The sequence below is a fragment of the Castor canadensis genome, chromosome 5, assembly GCF_047511655.1.
Source record: "Castor canadensis chromosome 5, mCasCan1.hap1v2, whole genome shotgun sequence".
In the NCBI taxonomy this organism is placed as follows: Eukaryota; Metazoa; Chordata; class Mammalia; order Rodentia; family Castoridae; genus Castor; species Castor canadensis.
This window is the reverse complement of record NC_133390.1, coordinates 45652139-45670099: the sequence shown is the minus strand read 5'-3', so window position 1 is coordinate 45670099 and position 17961 is coordinate 45652139. Positions and strand designations below refer to the sequence as shown.

The following is a 17961-nucleotide window of genomic DNA, read 5'->3' as shown; positions in this document are numbered from 1 at the left end:
TCTTATGTTTACCTGCCCCAATGACTCTCTCAATGCGAATTCTTGAGGGATCAATCTCCTTTGCAAATTCATGGACCGCTAGGGATGGATCTTCATAAGTATCTGGATCAATGTAAGTCTTAATTCCTGGGAAGCGCACTGCAACAAAAATAAAAGTTTGATTTAGTGTAAAAGTATTTCAGTAGCCATGCATCATGTGACTATTTAAAAGAGGAATGACATATTGAAGCAGTCTGTAAATTACTTAAATGCCTCTTCCCTCCTACCTCTCCCCTACCTAAGGCTTTGACAACTTGCAATCAAACACATAGCTTACTTCACCGTTAATGTGTGATAGTTAATTTTGATTGTCAGAATTGGTTGGATTGAGAGGCAAGTAGGAGATGAGTAAAGCATACCTCCTAGTGTGTCTGTGAGTGGCTTCCAAAGTGGACAAATAAAGAACACCAGCCCTGAAGGTGGGCACCACCATCCCACATTCTTTGGACTCAGATAGAATAAAAGGGGAAAAAAAAGAACATTGTACTTTAAAGTGGGGGGGGGGAGCAGAGAGGACAGGGGGAGGGGGAAGAAATGGTACAAACAATGTATGCACATATGAATAAATGAATAAAGAAAAAAAGCATAAATGTCTCCTATTAGCTGACTAGTCATAATTTAAACTGATATGTGATCATGTTGATAACATTAGTTTAGGCACAGATAACAAGTACTAACTCATACATAAACATAGTTTTAACAATTATGCCATTCACTTATTTAAGGTGATACACATTTCTACAAAAATTAAGTGATTAGTTAATAGCATTTTCTCAAAAATACAATATATGTAGTATAGGAAAAACTAATCAAACTTAGTTCCAATTTTGAATATCTGGTTATTAATTTAACTTATCCCTATCCTCTTCAACTTCAGTTTATCTTACTTCTTCCTCCTTGGCTGCCTCAGGTTATTTTCATTGCCTGTTGCTGAGCCCATCTGGTGGAGGTTATGCTAAACTGCTTCTCGGAACACAGATACTAAATACTTCAGGAATTATTTCCTCTGTAACTCAGCACTAAATGTCCCACAGCAAATCTTATGGTAGCCTAGCATATGTCATCTATCCAGGCGTCTAGACCTAGGTTTCTATAATCTGTTTACATTTCTAGCTTATCCCATGCCAGGTATCAGCTCTCTAAGCTTTGTCAGTGCTGTGAGACACAAATTTACTGTATAAAAGAATCTAGGAGACTTCTAAAAATGCCCTCATCTGGATCTTCTGAGTCAGAACCTTGGTGAAGGTAGAACATTTTCAGGCAGATGGTCCTTTCCCCCTTTTGGTGATATTGGAGATCATACTCAGAGCCCTGTACATGCTAGGTAAGCAATCTATCATGAGGCTATATCCACAGCCCCTCTTGAATTACTCTTTTATTATTATTGTGCTAGGTGGGGGTACAATGGAGGATTTAAGAAACCATAGATGCCTTAGAAATTGCCCTAACCCCCCACTAATTTATAATATTCTACCTAAATATTTTTACTGTCCTGTAGGGTGATACAGATGGAAAAGTCTCTTATTTCATTTGCTTAATTTGAAGTAAAAGAGGATTAAATAGTTAAATAGGTTGCTTCGCACATTATCTTTGTACTTTGTCTAAGTAGAGTACATTCCTTTCTTGTTAATTCAGCATCTCACCATAGAGAAACTGTCTTGATAAAGTAGTATGCAATTTGGAGGTGGAGGTGGGCGTCAGGGAGGAGTAGAGGGCAATTATCAAACCAACTATAGTGGTAATTATAGCTTGCTTGGAAAGAGATCAAATGAATGTAATCTTGCAGTCAGCACAAGGATTTCATACATATTCTGAGCGTTAAAGAGCTGATATTCTTTTTTAGTGCTAATGAATTGTAAATTGATTTGTTATATGTTTAAGTTGCAACTCTTACAAGGAGGAATAGGATTCATTAATAGCGCTATATGTATTACTCCAATAATAAAACCAGCTCATGTTCTAGAGGCATTATGAGTGGTAAATAACTAGGTATAACCTGTCAACACATATTTTTAGCAAAGTCAGTTTGTTGTGTTTTCCAGCAAGCAGAATTGGGGAAAAAGGTAACATCGTGTAATGAGAAGAAGGTGAAATTTCCATCAAAAACCTGGAAGCCAGATGTAAAGCCTTAATGTTGAAAGGTTGGAAGTGATTTTTTATTGTTAGCTTTCATTCTTAACTCAATGGATACAGCTTGAAATAAAATCTTGAAATGCTATAAGAATACAAAATAATGGGAGGGAATCATTGAACTACTTACGATGTCCATTCTGTAAGTGGTTTCTCCTCTTCTCTTCAGACTTCATTTTGGCCTTTATGTACCATTGACACCTTTAGAAAAGGCAAAGAGAAACCTATATTCAGAATTATAGAACTGGAGGCATGACTCAAGTGGTAGAGTGCTTCCCTAACAAACACAAAATTCTGAGTTCAAACTCAGAACTGTCAAAAAAAAGAGAATTATATAAGAATCAAAACCAATTAAAATAGACTGACAAAGCTCTTGTTTCTCTACATAAAGATCATTTATAAGAATATCTTTAAAACATGTGAAAGTGTTCCATGGAAGGCTTGTGATGTACATTTAAATTATCTGCAGGTAAGACTAAAATGCTACCAAGTAGATTGATCCAAAAGTAGGTATCTTTAAAAATATTTTATAATAAGTCATAACCATCATTTTCTTTCTTACATGAATTCTAAAGCTAGAGTTGGTAAAGGCCTAAAATATCAAATGAAAAAGTACTTTTCAGTCAAAATTAAGTTTAGAATATTATCTTCCACTTTCAATGCTAGCTAGTATGATGATTTTCTTTTTTAATATTTGAAATTAATACAGATATGTTCTGTTCCTTTACTGGATACCTGAGTTCCCATGACATCTTTCAATGTGAATAAAAGTCATCAGTATCCATATGATTTGACAGTTCATTGAGTTGCTAATTCTAATTGTTTAAACAAAATGCATCTGTCATACACAATCCAATATTTCAGTGTGAATTTTGCCTCAAATTATGGCAATGTGAGTTATTATTCAGAAATGTCTTACAGTTTTTGTATAATAATTCCCAGTTAGTACTTCTCTACTAAAGTACATGAGATATACTTCAAAATGATTTCTTCATCCTATGCAATTGAAATGGTTCTCTCCAGTATGAAGAGTATTAAAACAGTTTCTGATGTCAGAAATTGGTAAACACAGGCTGAAAGTTGAAAGTAATTTAATAAAAAATTCTGTTCATTTTAAAATTCTCTTTGTAAGTAGTATTCATATTTTGCTTTAGAATTCCCAAATATATTTGAGTTCTTCTCTCAAGTTTACTAGGCTAAACTAATTTAGCCTACAAAGATTGAAGTGTTTTAAGTTTGTCATATTTATGTGTTTAGCTATTATGTTCTAATATTTTAATAAATATTAATATGTTAAAGTATTTTGATAAAATGCTTTCCATACATGTGTATGCTATTTAGATCATTGTGGATAGAGATACTCTATGAGATGGAGGGGGCAATTTCAACTATGATAATTGAAAGAATTTCATAAATGTTGCAATGTATCTCTGGTACAACAATAATGTAATAAAAAAATAAAATTAGAGGCAAAATGCATGCACACAAACACAAAGAAATAGTCTATGAGAAAATAAGGCCTCATATTGTATAGGATATATGTAAGTATAGTTGATATTTTGCTCTACATTGAGTCACTGTTGAATAAACTATCATTTAAAATCAATTTCATGATATGAATAATAAAAGAAAAATGAAAAAAAAAATAAAATCAATTTCATGAAAGCTTTGTTTTTTGTTTTCTGTTGGGGTTAAATATGACATTGTTATTAAACAAAATCATATTTAAGAAGATATTCTAAACTTCCTTTTCCACAATATCATGCTTTTTTCCCTTTCTTTTTTATTATATTATTGTTGTATTGTGGTACATTGTGACATTTACAATAGTTCTTTCATTATATTGTAGTTGAAGTCACCCCCTCAAATCATTTTCCTATACTTCCCATTCCTGGAATGGTTTCAACAGGTATCGTTTTTCCATTTTCAAACATGAGCGCAAAACATTTTCACTACATTCATCCTCCTTCACCCTTCCTTATATTCCCCCCACCACATTTGTATCAACCCCCAGTTAGGATCTGTTTTACCTTCAGCAAAGGAGCTTTCAAATGGAAAAATATCTTTCTGAATAAGAATTAACCATCATATTTAAATTATTACAGTTTAGTTAATATTATATAATTGGTGTCTTATCAAATAAGCCTAGTAGTAAAAGTGGGACTTTACAATTAATTGCATAAAGAAGTAATTATTTTTAATATAATTGCTTTGGCATATTCACTGTTTCTATATTCCTTGATAAGCTCAATAAATGTACATTTCTTATAAGGAAATCTGATAACTCTTCTTAAGAGATAGCAATTGCATTTTTTCAGGAACTCACATGATAACTGCTGCTTAAGTACTTGTCCATCCATTGATCTGTGCCTTGTAGTCTGCTATCAGATTGTAGATAATATTCTCTCTCTCTCTGTCTGTCTGTTCTGGGGACTGTACCGAGGGCCTTGTACATGCTGAACAAGCTCCTCACCACTGAGCTACATCCACAGCCCTTTAATTTTTCATACGTGCATACCATAGTTTAAAACTCAAAGGACATGATGATGTGGAACCTGTTCTATAATAGATTGCAATTTTTAAATGAATTTTGATAAAATAGTACCAAAGCAAAGTTTCTTTGAGTTTGGATTTTGCTCTGGTTATGTTTTGGAGATGGAGGTCTCATGAATTACTTGCCCACCGGGCCTCGAATCTCCGTCCTCTCTATGTCAGCCTCCCAAGTAGCTAGGATTATAGACATGAAACACTGGTGCCCAGTTAAAGTTTTAGAAATTAGTGAAATAAAGATTGTTTATAGTTCACAGAATCACTGCCCATGAATGTAGCTGTTTATTATTTCTGCTCTTCATCAGATCTCAGGGTTCTCTGAAAGGATTTGTGCTGGAGTCGACACTGATGTTTTGCAAAATACATGTTTCAGAAAATTAAGAAAATTCTTGAGGCATTATGTTGTATCGCTATTAAAACTTAAAAAGATTATTTTTCCCTTGTAGGAATAGTCTGAAGGAACTTGGGATTTCTGGGAAACAGCCTTGGCCAAATATTAAGGGTAAAATAGAAAAAAACTCAGTTATTTAAAAAAGTAATTCCATACACATTAGCTTCATTCTTATTCCTGAATTGTCAGTACCTAGCCCATGGTAATCATCAAATATGTTTAAAAATAAATAAGTGGCTTTAGTACATTGTTATGCCAAACCTGTGTGAAAGTAAAACATTAAAGTTGAGATGGGTAAGCACTTCAACCACTTCTCAGGAGTCAAGTCTAAGTGTTTTGCTATGTTAAATTTATCACTGCTTTAAATTTCCATCCGAATTACTCTAAAGTAAAAGAATGTTGGATTTATTCAGTCAATTAAGATAATTCTAATATTAAGAGCTTCAATATTTAATTGATAAAACATCATTTTCTACAACATGAACAGTATAAAAAATTTTATAAGTTGTTTTCTCTAATTGAATTGGTTTTTTTAAGGAAAAATCTCTTTCATGTTGTAATCTAATATAAAAAGGAAAAAAAACTCAGCTGTAATTTATTGAGAAGAGATTTTTCATTCATGGTTTTCAAACCTCTTTCACCAAGTCTTTGAATGCGTCCAAGCTCAGGGGCCTGTTGACACCAACTAACCATGGTGGTTATACAAAGTTTGCTGTCAGTGGAATCTGTCAGACTTAAGCCCTCTTTGCCTCAAGTATGCCTGTTACATTTGCCAGCATTTGAAATCACAGTGCATAGAAAGAGTTGTTTCATAACCTGAGACTAATTTGAGAAGTTTCAGTTACCTCCCAGTGATGAGGAAGAACAAAGTGAGGATGACAAGGAGTGTGAAGCCCCCGACAGCCGCTGTAGCTACCACCAGGATCTGCCCTTGTTCTGCCGCCATGTCAGAAGCTGAAACACAGATGTGATATTAAAATTCCTAAGTGACACTTCATAAGCAAAATTATGTCATCATGTATATGTATTTGAAATATGGCAATGGATATCCAATAGATGTGCTCTTATTTCAGTATCTGGTATAACTAACCTAAAATAAATGAGTGCTGTATAGAGCTGAAGAGGTGACATCATCACCAACAACACAATCTTTCTTTTTTCTTACACAAATGTCAATTAAATAGGTAGAGTCTTAGTACTCAACATTTTAAGATGAAGTGTTATTACAAAATTGAATCAGCTATTGGACTAAAGGATTTTGTTTTCAATAATGGCTCATTTATCTCCACTTTGGCCAATGACCAGGCACTGTAGACTGTCTTGGCATCTATTCCACAATAAGAAAAGACGATTGTACAATTCCTTTTAAGAATGAGCTCCTATATATTTCATAGAACTAAATTCAGACATTAAAATTATAAATTGCAACTCCACAGCACCAGGATATATATAAGAGGTTCTTAGATATTTGATAAGCAGTAATTGCAAAAATGATATTTAAAAACTTCTTTTTTTTGAACACTTGTACACTGCTGGTGGGAATGCAAGCTCGTGCAACCCCTCTGGAAAAAAATTTGGAGGCTTCTTAAAAATCTAAACATAGATCTGCCATATGACCCAGCAGTCTCACTCCTGGGGATATACCCAAAGGAACGCGACACAGGTTACTCCAGAGGTACTTGTACACCCATGTTTATTGCAGTGCTATTTACAATAGCCAAGTTATGGAAACAACCAAAGTGCCCCACTACTGATGACTGGATCAAGAAAATGTGGTATTTATACACAATGGAATTTTACTCAGCCATGAAGAAAAATGAAATCTTATCATTTGCAAGTAAATAGATGGAACTGGAGAACATCATTCTGAGCGAGGTTAGCCAGACCCAGAAGACCAAATATTGTATGTTCTCCCTCATATGCGGTCTTTAGATCTAGGGCAAATACAACAATGTTGTAGGACTTGGGTTATATGACAAGGGGACAACATATATTGGGGGTACGGGGGTTAGATAGAAAACCCAAAACATGGAAGCATTTGATGTCCCCACTCCAGAGGAATTAATACAGAAACCTTAAAGCGACAGAGGTCAACATGAGAAGGTGATCAGGAACCAGTGTAAAGGTTACAATGTTAAGATGAATCAACTTGGGTTGTAACACATTTGTAAATGAAAGCAATGCTAGGAATCTCTCTGTATAGCTGTCCTTATCTCAACTGCAAAAATGCTACGTCTTTCTTATTATTGCTAATTTCTATTCTTCAATGGAACTGGAGAAAAGCGCAGAACAGGTACTGTCTGGGGCGGGGGAGAGGGTGGGAGTAGGGGCAGGAGGGAGAAATAACCCAAACAATGTATGCACATGTGAATAAATGAATTAAAAAAAAACTTCCTTTTTTCTTTTTGGAAGAGAAGACCAAATAATACATGGTTACAACAAGTTACTTCTTTTGTTGACAAAACTATCTTTTTTGTTCCCAGCTCTGGAGCTTGAACCCAGGGCCTCATGCATGCTAGGCAAGAAAAACCACATCAGCAACCACATTTTACCAATCTCAGGATTTTAAAAACTATATTACTTCAATTAATTCATTAATATTTCTCATTTGCTCTATTACTGTATACTTATTGAGTGGGATAAAAAGTACTCAAGCATACTACATACATGCACAGAAATACCACAGTGCATCTTATTGACATGTACAATTAGTATGTTTCAACAAAGAAAGAACTAATGTAAGGAAACTGAAGCATAAAGAAGTTAAAGAGCTTGCTCACACAGAGCTATGACCAGAATTCAGGCTCTCAGATTTTTGTTTCGTTTCTCCTTCCTGCGCTATCACTTACAGTAATAATTCAGTTGTCAATATCCTCTAATATTAAATCAATAAGTCCCTTAACTTGTATAAAGCCTTTAAAATTTTTAATTACTATAAATAAATATCTATTATTTTTATAAGCTATCAGAAGCAAAATGAATCAAAGAAAGTACGTAACAGGAAAGCCACCTACATTATTTTCTACCATAAAAAGTTATTTAACTTGAGTACTTTAAGGCTTCCATAGAAGTGGATCTCTTTGTGTGAATTAAGTATGTAATATACTATGCACATATATACATATAATAGCCTCATAAAAATAACATATCTACTAGAGAATCTATGAAACTTTTGTGTTATCAGTCAGTCAGTAAAAAAACCAGTCACAGTATTTCAAAGATTTTTTTTAAAGAAGTGTAAATGTAAATAAAAAAGTCATTTATATTCAGTTTTCAGTAAGGGAAATTTATTAAACTTTGGAATTAGATTTTCGTCACTATGATTTAATCAAGATATTTTGAGGCAATGTATTGCAATGTTGAGTTTTAGCTCATAATCTGTGCAAAGACAAGTTAAATAGCTGCATCTTATCCAATAAATAATGTACTGAAGCTTTTTTTATTAGTTCTTCACTGAATTTCCAAATCTTCAAAATAGTACTGATATCTTGGGAATTAATGTGCTCTAAAATGTCACACTTTCTTATTGAAAATTATTAAATGACAAATTTAAAAAATTGATGTTATAGAAAACAGCATTAACCTTCTGAAGATAAAGATGGCATTTGAAAAAGAAAATATTATTTACTTAACTGCTGTGTTTGCAAAATACATTAGATAGTTCAAGCATTTTGAACCTGGTGCATATATTTTCACAGTAGTCAAGTATCAAGTAATTTATTGAACCATATATTAAAAGTATGGATGGGGAATAAGATTCTATAAGTGTATGCCTTTTGAAATTAGATTACTTCCTTAAAGAAAGTTGTGTTGATTTAAATAATAACTTAGTGAACTGCCAGTTTTATTAATATGTTTCCTTTTGTACACTTGTGATTAAATATCTGTGAACTGATTTTTAATTAAAATTTTAATTGGATGATAGAATATTAAGTTGTGGAACTTGGAAAATTAGTATTTATGTATAACTATTTCTTTTCTTTTTTTTTTTTTTTTTTGCTAGGGATTGAGCTCAGGGCCTCAGACTTGCTAAGTAAGCACTCTACCACTTAAGCCAGATTCCTGTTCCCATTTCTTTCACTTCTATGATAAGAAACCTAAACACTCTTCTGTGGAGAATAAAATATATGAATACACAAGTCAGTTGAAAATAAGAGTGTTTAATGAGATGCACTGTTATACGGGCAGTAAAATGAGGTAGCTGATGAGCCTGAGATGATTACAGAAAACATTGACTTTATGGTCTTCATCACCACAGTCCTTACTTATTAAGTGGTAAACTGTGTTCCTAGCACAATGCATAGAGCTTCAAATCCATTACCAAATTCATCTTTGTGGTCTCGATAGGCAGGTCCCTTTATTATTACTAATTTAAGTGGTTGTATTGCTTGCCTAAGGTCACACATGTTATACAAATGAAAGCTGACAGTCCAGTTATGATTTTTCCTGTCTCCAAGTTCATGCTGTTGGCAATATTTTAAACTACCATTTTCACTAACAGGGAAAACTACTAGACCCATAACGGCTGTTGTCCTGGAGCAATCATAGCTTTGCTTGATCTTGGTTTCATGTCTGTAATGTGAGAACACTGAGTTCAATATTCTTGTCACAATCTTTCAGAGCACTTTTATTGCATTATTGTGTTTTCCATTAAGGCTACAATCAAATATTGGAAAAAAATGATTTACCATATGGAAATAAGAGAAATATCCAGGACCTCTGATCTGGCCTTTGGTCCTAAGAGGGATAATTTCTGTCTTTTATCATATTAGTGTCGGTTCAAAACAGAGCTCTGACTTCATCTCAGGATAAATTCTAAAGCCATGACTTTCTACAAATGTATCTAGTATATGTCTCCAGACTTAGCTCATCATTCTCTAACCAAGATGAATTTCTTTCATTACCTCGAATGAGCCAAATTTTCTTCACTGGTCAACTAAAGAATAGAAAAAGAAGGTGTCTCCCTTGGAGCCTTTGGAGGAAGTCTGTTTTGGATTTCAGAATTGTGATCTATTATCTTAAGCCATCAAGTTTATGGCAATTTGTTACAACCGTCCTTAGAAATGAACAGTGTCCACCCTATGGGACTTGATACATGGTAGTATCTTAATAAATATTTCTTTGAGTGAATGAATTAAATAATTATTTGCACTGGGAGCTTCTGGTAAGAAAAGTTTGGGTTAGCCTAGGAAAATCGACATTCCCACCCTCTCCTTGATAGGTGAGGAAGTTTTGCCCCAAGTGTATATGAAAAGAGTGTATCCGTAATTTCTAGTTATTCTGTATGCTCAGAGACAATGTTGTTTGCAAGGCAGGAGTTACCAGAAAATCTGTATTTCTAAATTTTAACAGGTGGGATAGATTTGGGTCAGAAATGTAAATCTGAGGATAAGAATTTATTAACTTTTGCAAGGGCATTTTGGCCCACATCTGTAATCCCAGCACTTGGGAGACTGATACAGGAGAATTGAGAGTTTGAGATTGGTCTGGGCTATATCGTAAGCTCCTGGCAGCCTAAATGGAGAACCTGTTTCAAACAAATGAAAAAACAACAAAAACAAAAACAAACTAGAATTCATTCAACAAATATTTATTGAACAACTACTATATACCAGGCACTGAGGTAGACCTTGTGGTACAGAGATGAAGCAGGCAGATGAAATTATTGTACTAATAGACTTACAATTCAGTTGAGAAGACAGGCAATGAAAGAAAGAACTCACAAAAGTATCTACTGTTACAAAGTGAAATTGAAAATTGATAGAGGAGAGAATAAGTACCCTCTGGCAGTGAGTCTGGCAGAAAACTTTGGAAAAGATAATGTGCTGGAAAAAAGGCAAAAAAAGGGGAATAGCTATTCTTTGACTAGAGGCCTCACAGATATGACTCATTTACATTGACAAACCAATAGGCAAACAATAAATTTGTCTATCATATGTGTCTGATGGCAGTATAACTGCGAATCCCACTGTAACAATAGCTTGTCTGTAGTATTATCTATTCATTTTCTCAGTCCTGAATAGAAGCTTATTTCTAATTAGTTTTGTAGAGGAAATGTGTCTATAATTTACTTTTATAAGTAGCACCTGAAGAGTGCTAACTTGTTCTTAAAAAGAACCTTGGTGAAATCCATGGTAAGAAATGATAATTGTCACTAGCTAAGTGAAATTAGACTGTATTCTTAGAAAAAGTTAAGTACATTAAAATGAAATATTTCATTTTATTGTTTTGGAAGGACTCTTCCTTAAGAGGAAGCAATTATCTTAAAAAGTGTTTCAAAATTGTTACTGAGCAAGGAATTAGCAGCTAGCCAGTGCTTGGTGTAAATTAGTATGTCATTACTAAGGGAGGTTTCCTTTAGTTTTTTTCTATTTACAGAAAAAAAAAATGAAGTTCTTTACTTGGAACCCAAATACTTAAAAAAGGAGATTTCTTGTCTTTGGGAAAGTGTGAGAGAAAAGGTATTTGACTATTTTTAACCAACGTATTTTCTTCTATGGAGGCATATAATTTTGTCTCCCTGTAATCAAGATTATTCTGGTCTATATTTACATTTCAAAGTAAAATCTGTTATTTGGATCCTGTGTCCTTTTCTGTGGAATAGCATTTTTTAAAAAAAGTTAACTATTTTATATTATGAATATCTTTTTTTTTACTAGCAGTTACGTGATTTTCTTGAACAAAGTATTTTCAAAACTACTACCACTCAGTGGAAAAAATTATCTTCATTACTTTACCAAAATGATTTTTAAAACATAGGTTAAATTTAAACACTAAAATGGATTGACAATATTGTAAAAAAAAAAGCTAGTTTAAGGTTTATTGGCAACCTATACAGGAAAATTTTCTTCTTAGATCATGTATAGCAGTCAGGATTGGCTTAATCTTACAATAATGAAACACACACACATATCTAGCAATGCTCAAGTAGATATAAGAGTGTGAGATATACAAGTGTAGATATGGAACACTGAAACCTGTTGAAATCACCACAAGATGGGGAATAGGGTATGAGGGAGAATAATGAAGGGGATGAACCAATTCTGGGTATAATACAGGTATATATGGAAATGTTACAGAGAAAAAAGTCAAAACAGTAAAAAAAAAAAGTATAAGATACAAAAGAAAGATGGGGAAATGTTTCTGCTACATGAATATACTCTTGTGACTTTGTACATGATACCATTTTTATATTATGACTTTGTACATGATAACGTTATCATATTACCCACCTGAACTTAAAAGCATGGTGCCATCATCTCCTACAAGTATTATGTCCCAAATTAAATATTTCCTCATATCTTACATCATAGTGACTGTCTAATTTCAGGCTTCAGCCTAACATGACTAAACTAGTTTTAGGATTTCTATTAGGTTGCTTTTCCACAGTGTTCTTCCCAATCTACCCCACCTTATGTGGTTATATAATCATTCTTTGGAATAATATTTTAAAATATTGTGAACCTTCCCCATTTTCTAGAAGGTGAAGTCATTTCTTCCTGATGGGTTCACCATCCTCAGAGATTCAGGGATGAAACTTTGGAGATAGCTCACATGTGATTTTCTCCTTTGCTTTCTAGTTTATCATTAATTTTTTATTTCTGCTTTTAAGTATTGTTTAGATTCATCTCCATTCTCTAAAATTCCCACTGCTGCTTTCTAGTTCAGGTACACATTTTATCGCATTTATTTGAAATGATATAAATGGCAGCCTCAGTTATGTGAAATGCAATTGAGTGATAATTGCAAGTAAGACCAAAAAAAAAAAATTCCATGGAAGGAGATCCGACTGATGTACAAATATTAACAATGATGAGGGGTTGGGGATTTAGCTCAGTGGAAGAGCACTTGCCTGGCAAGTGCAAGGCCCTGAGTTCGGTCCCCAGCACCGAAAAAAAAAAAAGGAAAAAATAGAAAAAAAAAAGCAAAAAACAACAAAAAAAAGACAAAAAAAAAAAATGATGAACAGTTTATTCTTTATATTTTTACTTCAGAACTATTTATTGATTTCCAAGTTTCCAAAAGAGTAGAATAGCAGCATAGTAACAGATTAGAAATTAGGTAGTGTTGGTGTTGGAGTGGGCATATAAAGGGAAATGTGGATAGAAGTGCACTGTGCTACTAGGACAGGTTGAAGAGAGGAAAATGGAAATTATGACATAAGATTCCAAGATGCACAGTAGCTGGGAGTCAGAAGTTAGGATCAAACAACCCCACCACACTCAAGAAGCATCATGTCTGTCATCCCAGCTACTCTGGAAGTGGAGGCAGGAATATCATGATGCCAGCCCTGGGAAAGTTAGCAAGATCCTTTCTCAGAAACAAAAAATACAAACAAAAGGTCTGGGACATGGTTCCAGTGGTAGAGGACTTGTGTACCATGTGCAAGGCCCTGAGTTTAATCCCCCATACTGAAAAACCAAAATGAAACAAAAAATAAACTCAATCAAATAAACAAACAAAAAAACCCCTAAACTCAAGGAGTAGCAAAGAACTCACTATGCCATAATCTAAAGCTTTGACAGTATCATTAAATGTCAATCATCTAAGGTCAATTAAAAAACTGGTGAGATAAGCCCCACATATTTTATTTAAAAGGGCAGAAATTTACAAATGCATGCGTGGAAAAATATTTCTCTCAAAACATTTAAAAGTTATAAAAATAATAGTTTTAAAACCAAAGCCCCAACTGAAAATTTCAACTGAGCAACAGTAATTTCTGAGGGTTTCTGTTGTTTGCCACACCTCAACTGCATTTTAGCTTCTTGAGGACAGAGATAATATCTTTCAACTTTCTGTCAACAAATGATTAGCATGCTTTACATAGCATAAATAAAAAAGAGATAAAAAATACACTCCACATGTAAAGATAAAATCTCCCAGGCTAAAGAACAGTTTTTAAAAATTGATTTACATGACAATGTTAACCCTTAAAACATGTCTTCATTTCATAAATGATCCTGCACTCATTTGTACTTTGGAATTTTGTATGTTCATGAAAAATTAATAGAGAATAATCTGAGTTTAATTTTTTTTCCTGAAATCCCTGCCTAGGTTTTATATGAAGTAAATATTTGGAATGTGAGGTATAATCACAGTGTTGTATTAACATCTTTTTTTACATTTATTTAATATTGATGCCATCTATCAAAAGGAAAATTACTCTAAGATTTGAAATCAAAAAGAGAATAGGAAAAGCTTCCCTCTTCCACTCAGCTAGAATTCTCAGCTAGATGGGAATAAACCTCTTGGATCATCTTTGTTGAAGCAGAGGCCTTTGGAAGGATTATAGTGTTTTCAGAAAGTGATTTCACAGCATGGCTTTTTTCTCCTGTACTGTACTGTCTCTTCTCAAAAAATAATGCAATCACTACAAAAAACTGTGGCTACCCTGGAACACCAAAGATTTCAAGATTCAGTCTTCTCTATGACCTCAATTTACTTGTCAGAAGAAAATGCCAGCCAACACAGGGATAATTGGAAAAATGTGAGTTTGGCAGAACTTGATTGAGAGGTGGTGTACAGGGGATAAAATACTTTGTCTTTTAAAGAGATTCATCTGTTCATTAATGAGTGGTCAAGATGCCTTCCCATAGATAGGCTTCACATGACAAATCTAAAAGCATAGAGAAGTGATTGAGGTATTTAAGCAACTGGAACTATTTCAACATTCTAAATATCAAGGATTTAACTTGTAATTGTCTATATTTCATACTTTTCCTGGTGGTTAATATGGGTGTTTGAGACCAGTTTTTAATTGAAATGTTTATGTCTTCAAACATACATGTTTTATCATGTAAAAAAAAATACCGAGTTTAGAGTACTATTTGTATATAAGTATCACAAATTCTGAAAATCACTGATCTGGAACTGATAATTTTCAGTGTCAAATGCTATTCACCATGTACCATAATATTAAAAGTGGCTATCTGCATTTTGTGGATAGAGGTAAATAGCTTTATCATTAAATGTATAGCTATTAGAGATAAAAAATTTCATAAGGTTTATAAATTCAAAGATTGTTTTACAAACTACTTTTCACAGAAAAATGTTTAAATTAATTTCAATTTAAAAACACCTGGTTTATTTACAAAAAGTTCTAGAAGATTTAAGGAAATTCTCTTTCACTGATTTATTACTTATTCAAAAATAATAAAATTCATCATTCAGTATATGCTGAGGAATGTGATAAAAAGCTTGGGGAGATGAAATCTAAATTATTGTTTCTCATCTTCACAGTTCTCTTTAGCAGCTTAGGTAGATATGTGAGCCTTAGGTGTACTGCAGTAAAACTATCTCTGTGAGTGAGGGTCATAAGGCAGGATGGTGAAAAGGACAATTTTGGTAGGAGGAAGCAAAGGAAGACTCTTAAAAGAGGGAATTTTTAAGCTAAATCTGGAATGATTAGAAGAAATACGCAAGTCACCAAGTGGTGAGTAGATATGGGACATTCTAGTTTGAAGTAATAGCATCATAACTAGTACAGAATACAAAACAGTACATCTTACAGAGGTTTTTTTCTATGTACTTTGAGATGTCTGAGACAGACTAAAATGCAGAAGAGATAGTTGGAGAGGTAGGCCAGGAATAGATGAGGAAAATTTAAAGTGATATTAGTCATGTTTTTCTCAAGCTACTATTAGTATTCAGAGTAGAGAGAAATGTGAGGTTATTCAAAATTAATTTTTCCTGGACATAAGAATTCTTGCAAATATATGAGAAGGTCTTGCCTAGTGACAAACCCAACAGATAAGAAAACAGAACTGAGACTGAGAAATTACTGAGGACATAGTTGAAGAGCCCAGTTTAGCCTGTCTCATGTTACACCTTTGCATTCAGCTACCTGCAGCAGTAAAGTCCACTTTTCATTGAACAAGTTGAGCTTTTGCCACTTGAGACTGAAAGTCCTACTTAATAAAATGAGCCAAGAGGAAATTTAATTTTTCCTTATTTCCTATTAAAAGGGGAGAACTGGGAGGTAAATAGGTCTTTATATTTTCAACTTAATGCTAGTTACTTCTTACTGTTTCTTGTGTTGCATGAGTTGAATGTTCTCTGACATGATTTTTTTCTCTGTATTTTAATGTTGAACATTGCTTCCTCAGTCTCTTTTCCTATGGCTGGATGGATAGGATTGGAAGAGTAGGATGAAATGGAGTGGGAAATTTTTACCTTTCTAAAGCGGGTCTTTTGTTATACAGAATATTAAATGGTCTGCCAAGACCTTTGAATCTAATTTACTTTAATTGATTGTTTCAGGGAAGAAACCAGTCCTGTCTGGCCTATATTTAATGGATTGCATATTGATTTATAAAGCTTCATGGATGCAAAAACAAACAAACAAAAACCAAAATTAAAGACAAACGAGCAGAAAACATTTCTGGCAAGTTTAGCAAGATAACATGTTAAAATTAGAATGTGGGAGAATCTGCCCAATTCAAACCCATCTAATTATAAACTCATTACCATGAAAATAAATTAAAGTCTGTGGAAGTCTTTTACTTAATTTTCACAGTTGATGATGCAGATTTGAGTTTACAATAGTCTTCTCTGTGGCAGTAGAAGTATTTATGGAGGCACAGATACCTGTTGATGTTGGGAGTCAATTTCTCTGTTTTATAGACCCAAGTATGTTGCCTCAAGTAATGTAGAGTACAGGCATCTAACAGGGCCTGCCACTGCTTTCTGCCCATATTCATTTCATTATCCTTTGAAAGTGAATAGTATTCAGGGGAGTTTGGGATCATTGTTTGAAACCTGTTCAGGACAATGAACTCTACCTCATTCGACCTCTAAATAATTATCAGGATTAATTCTGGGGAGATACAAAGAGAGTTCACTCTATTTTTAAAAGGGCAAACCTATGAGCTCACAAAACTGTGACTCTCAATTTTCTGCATCCCCTCAATTATTTTATTATGTATGTCCTCAAACAATGTGTGCGAAGTCTCTAAGTTTACTACTCTGTATTAGAAGCAAGATAGTTTTAGGTCCAGTAACTCCTTAGTAGTTATTACTATTACTTTTAAGAAAATAAGATTATTTGTTATTAATATTGATCTTTCACTAAATTTTTACTTTATGTCTGTGGAATGGGGGTAACTCAAAAATGAGGCTTAATGGCTGGGGATGTAGCTTAGTGGTAAATGCTTGCCTAGCAAGTGTGAGCCCTGGGTTTGATCCCTAACACGGGGAAAAAGGGAAGTTAATATACCTTTAAAACTGAACTGAAGAGAGGAAATTTCCTGAGATGTCCATTCATAATGTCATGTAATGTAAACTTGTATTTTGTTTTATTTATTCATTTTAAAACTAATCTCTTTACACTGGGTATTTGCAATCAGGGGAGATAGAAAGATGGCCTTTTCCTAGATGCTGTTATGGGTTTAATTTTTCAACAACTAGAATTGATTTCAGGATACAAATAATTCTGCTATCCTACTGCTGCCAGGAAAAAATTGAGCACCATCAACTTTATCAAAACTAAAATCATTTTCTTAGGCAGACAAAAGGCAATTGATCACAGCTCTATACAAGAAGACAAGCTATTTCTATTTTGTGCAAGCATACTTTGCCTATAGTTTATCCAGGAAGGCATGCTGCAGAATTATGCAGCTCAGCATAACTTTTTTCCATGGGAGCATTTCTCTTCAGGTTTCTTTTTGATGACTTAGAACACCTGCTTTGAAAAATTTCCAGGCCAGAATCATCTTTTTGTACGGTATCCTGTGGTGTGAGACTCTGGGCTCTCGATCTAGAGGATGTCTAATTGTGTGAGCAGAGTTAGATCTGCTTCCTAAAGACAATATTTGCTTTGCCTGCAGCCCATTTCAGAGAAAATGTGGTGAGGT

The 17961-nt window shown here is 33.8% G+C and overlaps 1 protein-coding gene across 5 annotated transcripts in view; it reads right to left on the bottom strand.

Moving 5' to 3' along the window:
- Nucleotides 1-17961, bottom strand: part of Epha6 (EPH receptor A6) — a 933912-nt gene that overhangs the window by 313197 nt on the left and 602754 nt on the right. For all 5 annotated transcript variants that reach the window (XM_074072950.1, XM_074072946.1, XM_074072947.1 and 2 more), the window contains 3 exons: nucleotides 5956-6064; nucleotides 2300-2370; nucleotides 13-138 (listed from right to left, as the gene is read on the bottom strand). In XM_074072950.1, coding sequence (XP_073929051.1) covers nucleotides 13-138; nucleotides 2300-2370; nucleotides 5956-6064 — 306 coding nt within the window. The remainder of the gene's footprint in view (nucleotides 1-12; nucleotides 139-2299; nucleotides 2371-5955; nucleotides 6065-17961) is intronic.